The sequence below is a fragment of the Tasmannia lanceolata genome, unplaced genomic scaffold (assembly GCF_043159265.1).
Source record: "Tasmannia lanceolata isolate RefF3 unplaced genomic scaffold, GAP_Taslan_0.1 ptg000015l, whole genome shotgun sequence".
NCBI classification, from domain to species: Eukaryota; Viridiplantae; Streptophyta; class Magnoliopsida; order Canellales; family Winteraceae; genus Tasmannia; species Tasmannia lanceolata.
In genome coordinates this window covers 51,692,778-51,705,452 of record NW_027518692.1, presented here as the reverse complement: position 1 = coordinate 51,705,452, position 12,675 = coordinate 51,692,778, and the positions used below count along the sequence as shown (strand labels likewise).

The 12,675-nt window shown below is 39.0% G+C and overlaps 1 protein-coding gene across 2 annotated transcripts; it reads left to right on the top strand.

The window, feature by feature from the left end:
* Window positions 1-2,381: 2,381 nt before the first annotated feature.
* On the top strand, window positions 2,382-12,398 carry LOC143892294 (RING/U-box superfamily protein). Of its 2 annotated transcripts, none has more exons than XM_077396809.1 (9): window positions 2,382-2,521; window positions 3,210-3,313; window positions 4,978-5,475; window positions 6,712-6,883; window positions 7,586-7,880; window positions 11,052-11,124; window positions 11,201-11,291; window positions 11,414-11,493; window positions 11,609-12,398. In XM_077396809.1, the coding sequence occupies exons 2-9, from the start codon at window positions 3,227-3,229 to the stop codon at window positions 11,876-11,878; spliced, it is 1,566 nt and encodes a 521-aa protein (XP_077252924.1). In that variant the 5' UTR covers window positions 2,382-2,521; window positions 3,210-3,226; the 3' UTR covers window positions 11,879-12,398. The 2 variants fall into 2 exon arrangements, with proteins under 2 accessions (XP_077252924.1, XP_077252925.1); XM_077396810.1 differs by having other exon boundaries at window positions 2,425-2,605.
* Window positions 12,399-12,675: the final 277 nt, after the last annotated feature.

Here is a 12,675-nt window from a genome sequence, read left to right as displayed (position 1 = left end):
CTTAAATTTTAGGGAAATGATATCTTTGCCCCCATTTTTCAGTTGGGAAAGCCCCCCTCTATAGGAGAGAATATATCCCAAATTTTATCATTTCCCCACAATGGGAGGGCTAAACCTTGTAGAAAAAGAAGAAAAACAAACTCGGGGTAACAGTTGGGTCGGGCCGGAAAAAACCCCAGAAATTCACCTTTGGTTTGGCGTTTGAGCGGATTTTGCATTACTCGGTTTTGGCTTGTGCCTACTTCTTCTAGCTCGTAGTAAAATTGAGTTTTACTTGGATCCAGTTTTAAGCTAGGCGTGTCTCGTGTAGGAAGTTATATATGTTAAATTTATCATTTTTATATAAATAAGATAAAGATCACACAGTATGATAAATGATTTTTCAAACCCCCAATTCTGCGGTGAGCGGCTAAAAAATTATCTAACATATAAATGAGAGCATCACACACACAGGCAGCCACTACTAGATCATGTAGTGGGGGTTTGAAAACCCATACCACATTTTTTGGAGAAAAGCTCCGATATGACATGTAAAGGAGCGAAACTCTTTCAACCACGTGAAAGAGCTTAGGTTCGGGTATTTCAAATTTTTTGCTTTATTCGTATCTATCTTTTTCCTTCATCATTTTATTATAATATATGGATGGCCAAAACCAAAAATGTAGAAATCCTAAATACTAACTTAAGACCTAAACAATTATTTAAATCTTCCATCTAAAGCGACATAAATAAAAGTCAGAAACACAACTAAAATAACCTTAAAATAGAAATCATGTAATAGTTACGTAGCACACCAGTAACTTTGTCAAATTATGTTCAAATCACGTGATCCTATGCTCGTTAGATAGGTAATCAAAAGACGTTCCTAATAGTATCAAAATCAAGCTAAACCACAACATTCAATGCCTCAAAGTATGATAAATATAAGATGACAATAGTAGAAGTTGAAGAACTGCATCATTCGCCCCTGCTTTAAGGACTCAAGTCAGGGTTATCAAGTCTCTAAACAGGGTTATCCATCGAAATTACCTGGAAAAAACACTTAAACCCTCTCTTACATGAACCTTAAATAATATGAGCAAACAGATACTAATTATCACATGAAGAAAAAGGAAAAACTAAATCTAAAAAAGGAGCAAAACCTTGAATAGAAAGAAGAAAAAACCTTAGAGAGAGAGAGAGTGGAACGAACTAACCTGGTAGATTTTTGGGGTTTTCGGGATGATCGCTCACACGCTGGTGATAATGGTGAATCAGGTGGGATGAAAGGAGGAAGAAGGTAAAAAAAAGGTATGTGAAAAGGGAAAGTAAAGGTGAAAACAGGATAAGGTGTTGCTTTTTCCTTCGTGGGTATTTTTGTCATGTTATTTTTCCAGATTTCGTATATTGACCTTCAAAAGAGTGGCTCTCATCAACAATTCCAGCTTTTTGGTGTCCCCTATCCGCAATTTTTGGAAAATTAAAACGCGTTGGTTTTCGATATTCCCATATGATAATTTCGAGGGTAAATTGCTGATGGGGGGCATAAAAAACTGGAATTGCAAACGGGGGACACAATTTTGAAAAATTGTTAGAGAGGGACGAAATGGGGGTTATCAAGTCTCTAAAAGTGGGTTATCAACCCTCTAAATGGGATTATCAAACTCTCAAAAAGGAGTTGTTATGTGCTTATGTTGTGAGTAGTTTTAATGTAGTAGTTATGCAGATAATGGTATGTAGTTTAGGGTGGTGGGGTTGGTTATTTGTGATGTATCTTGCTAGTGGGTAAGTGTGCTTGTGATGTGACACCCTCTCTTGCTTGTATTTATGTAGTAGTAATCCAATTAAATGAAAGAAGAGAAGATTTTTACAACAGCAAAAGAAACTTTGTTTTAGAGAGTCATGGCTCCTCTCAATTTGAGTCATTTAGGAGGTCTGGTTGCCTCGAATCAGCCTCTCTCGCTCTCTTTTTCTATTTTCAGTTTGTTTGTTTGTTTGTGTTACGGTTAATTAAGCACATAATAGGAGTTATCAACCCTCCCAAACAATTTTTCAAAATTGTGTCCCCCCCCCCCCCCCCCTTCCCCCCTCTGGCAATTCCAGTTTTTTTGAGTCCTCCATTGGCATTGTACCCTATTTTCAATTATTTCACGTTTCCCAATGAACCTAAATAATTTTTTTAGAATCGAAAATTTTTACCCTTTCAACAGATACTGCGTTAGAATAACTTTCCATGCGTTTTTTTCCTAGATCCCAAACAACCTCGGACATAGGAAGAAAAGTTGTGTTTTTTTCAAGTATCTCCCCGATACGATATAGTAGTCTCTCTCAAGTTAGTTGCCGAGAAGGTTCCTATCAGCTTTTTTTTTGGCAGGTTCCTATCAGCTTTACTACTATATATACGGAGGAGTATTAAGTAATTACAACGCAATGTTTTTTCTGAACAGCTTTCCATATAATAAGAGGAAAAAAGTAGTAACCGTTCTTTATCAACCCTTCTCAGAAATTTTGATAGTTTCGACTATTTGAAGAGATCTCTTAGGTGGGCATATCCTTAAATCTCTTCTGCATCATTTTGCTTTTTCAGTAGCTTTTATCTTTGGAGAATTTGGGTTTTACAGTGCTGGTGAGTGGCGTGTTTTTTGAATGATTTAGATTACTTGGTTATTCTGTTTTTGTGGTATTTTGAGGATTCTGGGTTTTGTAGAACATGTTTTGAACTGCTGAAATCTTTGTATTTTAAATTGCCTTGATATTTCTAAGACGTGGGTTTTGAAAATCATGTGATGAAGATGACTCTTCAATTAAAATTCTTTGGCTTTTCTGTTTTTGTGGTATTTTGAGGGTTTTTACTTCTAGTGACTAAAATTCTTTACTTTTTGGTCCGTTGAACTTTTTTTCTTCTTCTGCAGTTAAATGTGACAAAGAGGCCCCTTGAGGAATTGATATACTTGATTTTATTTTTTTAATTTCCTTGATGTTTTGAGGATTTGGTTTTACAGAACTTGTGAATAAGGTGCTTGTTAAATGATTTAAGATTCATTTTGTTTTTAAATCTTTGTGGGTTTTTAAGGATGTGGATGCTGATAGAATGAGCGAAATTATAAGATTTTTCAGTGGTTTTTACATTTTGAGGATTTGGGTTTTTGAAAGAAGGGGAAGGTGTTTGTTGGAAAACAGAAATTCTTCAATTTTTCAATTGATTTGATCTTGAGGAATTGGTTTTGCAGAACGCGTGCTTTCTTGAATGACTGCAATGGGAACTGAAAATCCCACATCTAAGGGTCATGAAAATGATCAATGCTACAAGACACCTGCTCATCCAAATCAAGAGGTTTGGTGGTTCTATGCTTTTATTTTTGAGTTACTAATTTCATTTCTTCTGTCTTTAGGATTTCTTTCTTGCTTTTAGAATTGATAGAGTTTTCAATTTCCCATCGTCACACCTATTGATTCTTGGGTATATCATGAGATTTGCTTTCTTGTATGAGCTCTGGGGTTTGTGACTTGTCATCTCCAAAGCAAGGAACTTAATTGAGTTCTTTTGAGGTCTCCAACCTTCTTTTTTTTTAATGTTATTGAGGTCTCCAACCCTAATCTCATCTTATGAGTTTCTGAGTGGTTGATTGTTACTTTTCAAGGAAAAAAGTGAGTCAAATGGGTTTAATGATCTCTGTAAGAGCTGAACAATATTTTAGTCCTAAATTTTTTTATGTTGGCTACTGTTCAATGGGATTGGAATCTCTTATTACTTCCCTGTCAGGATAAGGTCCAATACATCCCACATAAGTTTGTCACCTTGGAAGTCGTATTTTGCTTATCCACATTAATGATATCCTTATCAGGAACTCCAGTGATTCTTTGATGGCCTTTTGGCAGTTGTCTTTTATCTGTGAAGAATTCCTGGTAGTGAACAAGCAAACTTGCTGTGTATCTTGTTTCCATATCATTCATGGACTGTATGAGTAGGGGTGCAACTTGATTCGGGCTCAACCCGAACCCGACCGGTTCAACCCGATTTTGGCTCAGGTTGGGTTGGCATTTTCTCGGGTCGGGTCGGGTCGGGTCGGGTTAGGTTAGGGTTGGGAAAAGCCAACCCAATTTAATTTCAGGTTGGGTTAGGGTTGAGGCCTTGGCAACCCGACCTGACGTCTATCCTCTAGCTTTCTCATGTTTTTTCTAGGATTATGCTTTTTTCCTTGTATTTTTCTATTTGACCCGAGATGAACCCAAACTCAACCCGACCCGATTTGGAGGGAGGTTGGGTTAGGGTTCACATCCTCAACCCGAGGCTCGGGTTGGGTTAGGGTTGGCCTCAACCCGACCCAACCTGACCCAACCCGACCCGACTTGCGCCCCTACTGTAGAGTGGTATGAAGTAAGAACATAATTCCATTATTATTGGAATTTCTCAGAGTTTCAGACCAATTTCTGTCCTGAAAGGGGGAAAAGAAGAATGGCATAAGTTTGATATTTATTGACCTCTCTCTTATACCTTACTTACATGGGTGGAAGGACTATGCTGAAATTGGAAGCCTTATAGATCATAAAGTGCCAAATTTAAGAACTTCAAGTTATGCTTATTTTCTAATTCCTAATGTACCTTTCGTGTGCCAGATAACAGGGTGGTATGCTTGCATATGTGACTTCTTAAAACTATGATAATTCTTCCATGCTGTGCCTTTTCGTTTTTGGTAGATCATTATGCCATGTCTTTCAATATGGACATTATAGGCTTATAGTTGCTTCTTTTCCAAGAAGTGAAGTACACCCTTCTCTCTCTTGGTCTCTGGGTAATATTCTAAATATTTGGGAAAGTTATGTATTATCTCTATTATTTTTTGAAAAATCATATATTGGGATAAATCCTTCAGTTCTTGTCTATGCAAGCGTAATTTCCTGTCTCTGGTTTTCAAGTTACCAATTTTCTGGGTAGATACTTTGAAAATGCTGCATTTGTTCTCTTATGAGTATTGTGATGGTCAAACTATTTCACAGGGTGAAGATTCGAATGGGATAACTGAAGAAATGCCTCAGATTCACCATGGGAGACGCCCTAACCTCTTTTTAGATATACCGTTGAGAACTTTGGAGGACTCTCCTCTGAGTTTTGTGACAATAAACATGCCAACAACACCCAGTCCCACTTCCACGAGAGTAAACTTCCCCCCAATACCTAGTCCTACTAATGCAAGAATAAAGGCATCCCCTGGTCCATCCCCATCTAAAAGTAAACCAACCATTAAAAGTCTCCTACCACGAGTAAGCTTCAAGTTGCGGGGCACAAATTCCGAACTTGAGAAGAATGCTAGTCTTGCTCTAGGGTCTTCCTCAATGGGATCACGGGAGAGGCCTTTTATCTCGAGGACATTCTCTTTTACAAAGATGTTTAAGCCCACAGTGAAAAGAACATCGTCCCTACCAGTTACCCGAGTTGCACATTCCAACGCTGAATCAGTTCATGGAATTAACACGGTTGACCAGGTCACTTTAGAGGTAAGTGTTCTCCATTATGTACTAATTTAAGAGAATAATCTCAATTATTCTCTACCTCTCATAGTAGTTTTACATATTCATTGCAATTTTTATCTGATTTATTGATGCATCTCCTAAGTCATGGTAAAATGATATATGCATACACACACATATACGCACACATGTATGTATCTATATCTGCATCTACATCTAATCCATTATAGGCTACTGAAATTCCCACTACCATGTTTTGATAACTAGACAAACTCACTTTGTCTGTTATTATTTAACCAGCTGTCAGCAACCAATTCAATCTCGTTATCAAAACATGCAGAGAAATGTTTTAGTGCGTCAAAACCTCAGTGTAATACAATAAGGCACACCCAATGTGGCATAGTGAGTCCCACTTTTGATTATCTGAAGTTTTCACTTGGTAGGCCTTGCTTTGGATCTTATATGGCCCAAATATCATGCAAATCATCCTATCCTAGAATCCAGTTATGTGTATTTTTTGTTGTTGAACTTGGATGGTCAAACTACATATTTAAAACAGTTCACATTCAACAATAAAAAAAAATACACATTATTGGATAATTGGTGTGATTTTTGGACCATAGGAAACCCAAAACAAGATCTATCAAAAAGACGTTACAGGTCTATCAAAGGTGGTGCTCACGATGCCTTGGGGAAGAGCCTCATTGTATGATGAGGTTGGGCCCTGCTGAAGCATTTCTCCATACACGTATGCACGTATGCTTATATACATGCTAATGAATGAATATATATATATATATGAGAAAAGTGTAGCTACACCTACGTGTAGCTAACTTAGCTACACTGACGGCTTAAAATACTGTGGGCCCCACATTGTTTGGGTGATGCAAACCATTCATTTGATGGGCCCTCACATAGATAGGGTGTGCCCAAAAAATCAGCTCCATAGGATCATCCCAACCCTATGATTTGTGGAGGCAAAAATGGACGTGTAAAAACCTTCACAAATCTGTCCATTTTTGCCTCCACAGTTTGAAGGGTTGAGATCATCCAATGGAGCTGATTTTTTGGGCACACCCTATCAATGTGAGGTCCTATCAAATGAATGGTTTGGATCACCCAAATAATGTGGGCCCACTGTATTTTAAGCCGTCGGTGTAGCTAAGTTAGCTACACGTAGATGCACTTCTTTGGGTTGCTTCTGTACATGTGGGAATTCTGTACTTTTTGTACCATGTTCTTACTGGCTTCTTACTTTGACAGAAAAAAGGGGCCCAGCGGCATATGTCTCGTTCGCTTTCAGTGCCTCTGAATGTCAAGACTAAAAGCATCAAGCGAATGGATTCTTTAGGTGGTGTATTTCGTGTAGTTCCTTCAACCCCACGTGTGATAGAAGGGACTGACGCCACATCAAATACCACCCCAGCAGTAGATGGTGATATATCTAATCCTATGTTAGACTTATTTCTCATGTACAGTTGTACCTACCTTATACATACATACAAGCATACATATATATATATATATATATATATATATATATATATAGAGAGAGAGAGAGAGAGAGAGAGAGAGAGAGAGAGAGAGAGAGAGAGAGAGGAAATGAAGTATGGGCAGCTGCACAGAGAAGCTACATGTGTATGGCTAACAAACCACAGTGGGGGCCACATTTTTTGGGGGATCCAAAGCATTCATTTGGAAGGCCCTTCCATGGATAGGGTGTGTACCAAAAATCAAACCTATAGGATCATCCTAACCCAATCAAAGTTGGAGGGGAAAATGGACAGACACTGTTTCTGCCCATTTTTTCCCTCCACAAATGGTAGGGTTAGGATGATCCTAAAGGGCTGATTTTTGGTACACACCCTATCCATGGAAGGGCCTTCCAAATGAATGCTTTGGATCCCCCAAAAAATGTGACCCCCACTATGGTTTGTGCAGCCATGCACAGATAGCTTATCTGTGCAGCTGCACATACTTCATTTCCTCTCTCTCTCTCTCTCTCTCTCTCTCTCTCTCTCACACACACACACACACACACACACATGTGTGTGTGTGTATTCTAAACCTTAGTCTATATTGTTGTTCTATAACTTCCGATAACAAACCTATACCTTATCTAGTTTTGGTGGTTCAGAGAATGATGAGGCTGGTGAAGATATTCCTGAAGAAGAGGCCGTGTGTAGAATTTGTATGATTGAACTGGGTGAAGAGGGTGATACCCTCAAGATGGAATGCAGTTGCAAAGGTGAACTTGCACTAGCCCATCAAGAATGTGCAGTAAAGTGGTTTAGCATCAAAGGTAACAAGAATTGTGAAGTTTGTAAGGAAGAGGTTAGAAACCTACCTGTTACCCTGTTAAGAATACAAACTATTCAAACCGTTAGACATACGGGCAACAGAGCTCGGCAAACAGCAGATCCTCGCCACAGGCAAGTAAAACATTACGTAATGCTTACTGAAAAAAATAACATTTTCTATTGCTGTTTAAAAAAAGCGGGAAACCCATGATTTCCATTTGATTAAGCTATTGTGGTCAATATATTAGTTCCTTGCTTACTTTGCCCAAGAAAGTTGTAAACTACCAAATATGTATCTATGTATATAGATCTGCATCACAACTATATGAAGATTAAATGATAGAATATTGCACCTTAATGGCCGTGTCTATACATCTACCATGAGGGTCTAATGGTCAATTGTTTTAAAGCGCATAAGAATCACACAAACCGTTAGGACCCCACCAACTCCAGTTGGGCTCAGGTTGCCCAAAGACACCCTGTCAAAGTTGATTTTGATAGAGTCAAACGACAGGGAACTCCCTTTGGAGAGATACTTTCCTTTGGGAATTCTGTCCTAGACAATGATGAACCAGTTACAAGTGATCTTTCTAATCGAATAGTTAGTAAACTCTCTTTTTTTCTGAAGATTCCTCACTGTCCAATGGCTTCAAATCACTACTAGGGCTCAAGTTCCAAAGAATTCTGCCTTTTAGGCCGAGGTGACTTGGTCCAGTCCTTGAGGACCTTCGACATATGGTATGCTACCTAGGCCCTAGAAGGAAAACCTCCTTTGACAAGACTGAAGACCAAAATGAATACCACTGCTTTTGGACACACAGAAAAGGGGAAGTGGATGGAAGGTGCTTGTCAGCTAGAGAAGAGGTTGGGGGCATAGGTGTATCTGAACTACGATTCAGATCAAGTCTTATGAAATCAGATTTGCTTTTCGTGCCATATGGCGCTTAGACTTGGCGCATTTGCACATAATATCATGTTCACCAAAAGAAAAATCCTTCTGTTTAAGCATATCAATAGTGTTAATCTTGTGCCCAATTGTCCATCCAAAGCTTTGCACCTTTGGAGGAACAATTCGTCAACCACACCTTGGACCAACGACCAGGAAGACCAAGACCTCTACTCAAACAGGCAAAAAACGATGGAACCGAAAAGGAACCTCTAGGATCCAGATTTCAAATTCTATTGTCTTTGATACAAGATGCGAGAACTACACTATCAAGGCAAGCAAGGAGATTAGACAAGGCATGATTTCCTCATCGTTGTGTTTATTCCGGCATCCCCCGTCTCCACACTACCCTCTCACCCAACCTCTAAAAACAACCAAGGACTCCCTTCTCATAGATGATTCTATAGAGGCTCGAGAAAGCTCAAAACATAATGGTCTTTGACACAACCACACATCCTCCCAAAAGCAAATCCTATTACCCTTCCACACCCTAAACCTACTAAATGTAGAAAACGTCCCTCTGACCCTACAGCCAGATCTCCAAACTCTCCGTAGTTCACCCGAAAGAAGCCACAATGTCTTAATCCTCCCTGCGTCCAAATTAATACCCCCCATAGAGCTCTTTGAAACATTAATCTTTAACCCCGAGATCTCGTCAAACCACCAAAGAACCCTTTTCACATTGCGGAGATGAGAAGCGGTGGTTTTACAGAAAATCAACTTGTTGTCCACATACTGGGGGTGGGAGATAACTGACTCATTCTGACTCGTAAGAAACCCCTTAAAAAACTCACGTCCACACCTCTGGTTAGAAGATCTGCACTTCCTTGGAGTACGAATTCCAGGAAAAACGAAGGATCGATTGATCAATCTCTTTTCTCTATTCCATAAACTGCCCATTAACACAGAGAAGTAATCAAATTGATTCTTCTTTTAGTGTTGGCCATCCTGTGAAAGAAAGAAATGATTATACCCCCTTTCTTGATCCAATTCACAGATCTTTATCTCCAAGCAATTTCTTCACATCTGGTAACTTCTTTGTACTCTTTGGCAAAATCCGATCTACATACATATTTCCTCTCTGCTAGATTCCTAACCTCTTCAACTTAGCCCCATCTGCCGATTTCCTTCATTACCATATCCTTTCTAGCCGTTACATTTCTGAGCACATTCATTTTTCAATCCTTGATCCTTCTCTTCAAATTCTTCAACTTCCTAGCCACTTTCACCCTCTCTTTACCTTCCAATCCATCTTTGGTCCACCAAGAATCAAGAAATTTGGAGAAGCCATGAACCTTGAGCCTAAAGTTTTCAAATCTGAAAGGGTCCACCTTAGTAGTTAGTAGCCACCTCATTAGTATCCAAGAAGATCGCCAGTTCTAGGAAATCACCGTCTAAAATGCCTTATGAAAGTGAATCTCCCACCTCGTACAAGCATAGAACATAATCCAATCTGCCCAGAACCAGTCTTGTCCTTTTATTATACCAAGTGAAGAGGAGACCCTCACATCATTTCCACCAATTTATTTTTGTTGATGAACTCAGTTAAAACTTCCTCATGCTAGTAGTAACCCACAAGACTTTAGATCATTCCACAAATTCTAGATGACCCACTTGTGAAATGATGGGGATCGCCATGTATAGCATAGGTAACAACCTGAACACAGTTCTCAATTCTCATCATTTCCACCAATGAGAATCCATGGTGATGAACTCACATCATTTCAACCAATTCATTTTTGTTGATGAACTCGTTAAATTTCTAGATGCTAGTAGTAACCCACAGGACATTAGATCGTTCCACCAATTCTAGATGATCCACTTGTGAAATCATGGGGCCACCAAGTATAGCATGGGTAACCACCTGAACACATTGTTTTTTGGTAGGTAATCTGGGATTGAACCTCCGATCTCCAGGTTGGAGAGCAAAGCCTTTGACCATCGAGCTAGAGGCAATCCTAACCACATGAACACATGTCACATCATTTCCACCAATGGGAATCTATGGACTAGGTAATTCGGTATCAGTACAGAGGAATCCATGAAGTCAGTGCATTGCTTTTTTAAAATTGTAGATGAATCGTTAGGTTTTCTTAGATTGTGTTCAACCAAATTCCTAGAATAGTTTTCAAAAACCAACCTTAATGGCTAAATCATGGCATGAGGAATCGAAGAATCCGAGTTCAATGGTTTCATGAGATCTGAAGACTTGCTAACAGAACTTTTTTTAAAGTACAAACACTACAACTTTTGGTTATTTATTTATGAAATTGAGAACCCATGTATATTTTCCACTTTTTGGCATGGCTTCGTTGAGCCTTTGGGGTTGCTAAATCTTTTTCTTGTGATCTTGTCAGAATTTGGCAGGACGTCCCTGTTCTCGTAATTGTTGGTATGCTTGCCTACTTTTGTTTTCTCGAACAGCTGCTGGTAAGCTAAGGACTTTTTATGTAGCTTCGTGAAATGTATCAACAGGATCTCCTGGTGATATTTCAATTAATTTCAGGTTTTCAAAATGGGTTCTGGTGCCATTGCCATTGCTCTGCCATTTTCCTGTATGTTGGGTCTCTTAGCATCAATGACAGCATCTACGATTGGTAAGCCGGATATAATCCCATTCCTTTCAGTTATTATTGTTGTAGGTTCTGACTCTTATTGTAAGTTATTTGGTGTATATATGATCCATTTTAATTGTATATTCTGTATTTGGCGCATTTAGTGGAGAGGAGATATGTCTGGATTTATGCAGTCATTCAATTTGCTCTGGTGGTTCTCTTTGCTCATATGTTCTACTCATTGGTAAGTAAGAGATACTCTCATCTCCTCGACAAAAATGAATTCAATTCTTCTCTACTCAAAAACATGTAAGATGAGATCAAGATTTCAGATGCTGTGTGTGTGTGTGTTGTTGCAGATTCATGTGCAAGGCGTTCTATCCGTCCTTCTTGCTACATTTGCTGGATTCGCCGTTGCCATGTGTGGGAATTGTATTGTAATTGAGTTCTTACAATGGAGAATAAGGTGGAACAACTGGTTAGTTCATCGCCACCGTTCCCAAGGAAGACACCCTCCAACTCAATCTTTGGAAAATGCCCATCAACCCCAAACGGGTCCCACTGATAACGGAGAAAGAAATGCTGAAAATTCAGGTACTTCGCAAGAGAGCCGAATTGGTATCGTATAGTTATTGCAGGCAGCAGCAGAAGAGAATGGTTTTGTGGTATAATAGCGGTTTGGGATCTCGAAAGAGACATTACATTGTCATCTATTTGGATTATACCTTGATAACTTGGTGAAAGGAATTTTCCCTTGTTCGAGGGAGATTTGAGGAATAGTCTCTTGTAACTGGTTTTGGGCTGGCTAAACAGACAACTTATCGCATGCTGCACTGTACAAACACATACCTGCGCAATGTTACACCATACCGAAGAAAGAAAAAACGGAGCAAAGAAGTTTGAATTCTGGCTGTCAATCTAGAGTATTGTATCTGATGGATGGACTGAACCTGTGATCTTATGGTTGAAGCACAAGGCTTGATCCAATTGTGCTACAGGCCACCCCATATTGTATATATACCATTTATCAGAGTTTGCTCTTTGCAGGCAGTTTATATTGATTTATGTGATCTTATTTCAGTCTTATGGAGATGTTTCGCAGATCTCTCTGTATACCCATTATGTTTTATGGAATTTTCTTTCCAGTTATGTTAATTAGATACTAAAAGTGATACAGCTGCATCTCTTGACGTGGAAGCCAAGCCGAAAAGGATTCTTAGGAAACCTTACCATTTGAAAGATTACCATTAATAATTATCTTTTGTTTTTAACAAATAAGCTATGATACCATAATAAAATTCAGGATGGAAATTTGTGATCTCATGCATATAAAAGTTACAAGGGGCCCAACTAGTTTGGGACAAAGGCTCAGTGCGTGTTTGGCATACCGTTTGGCGTTTGAAACACTGTTTTGGGGCCAAACGGC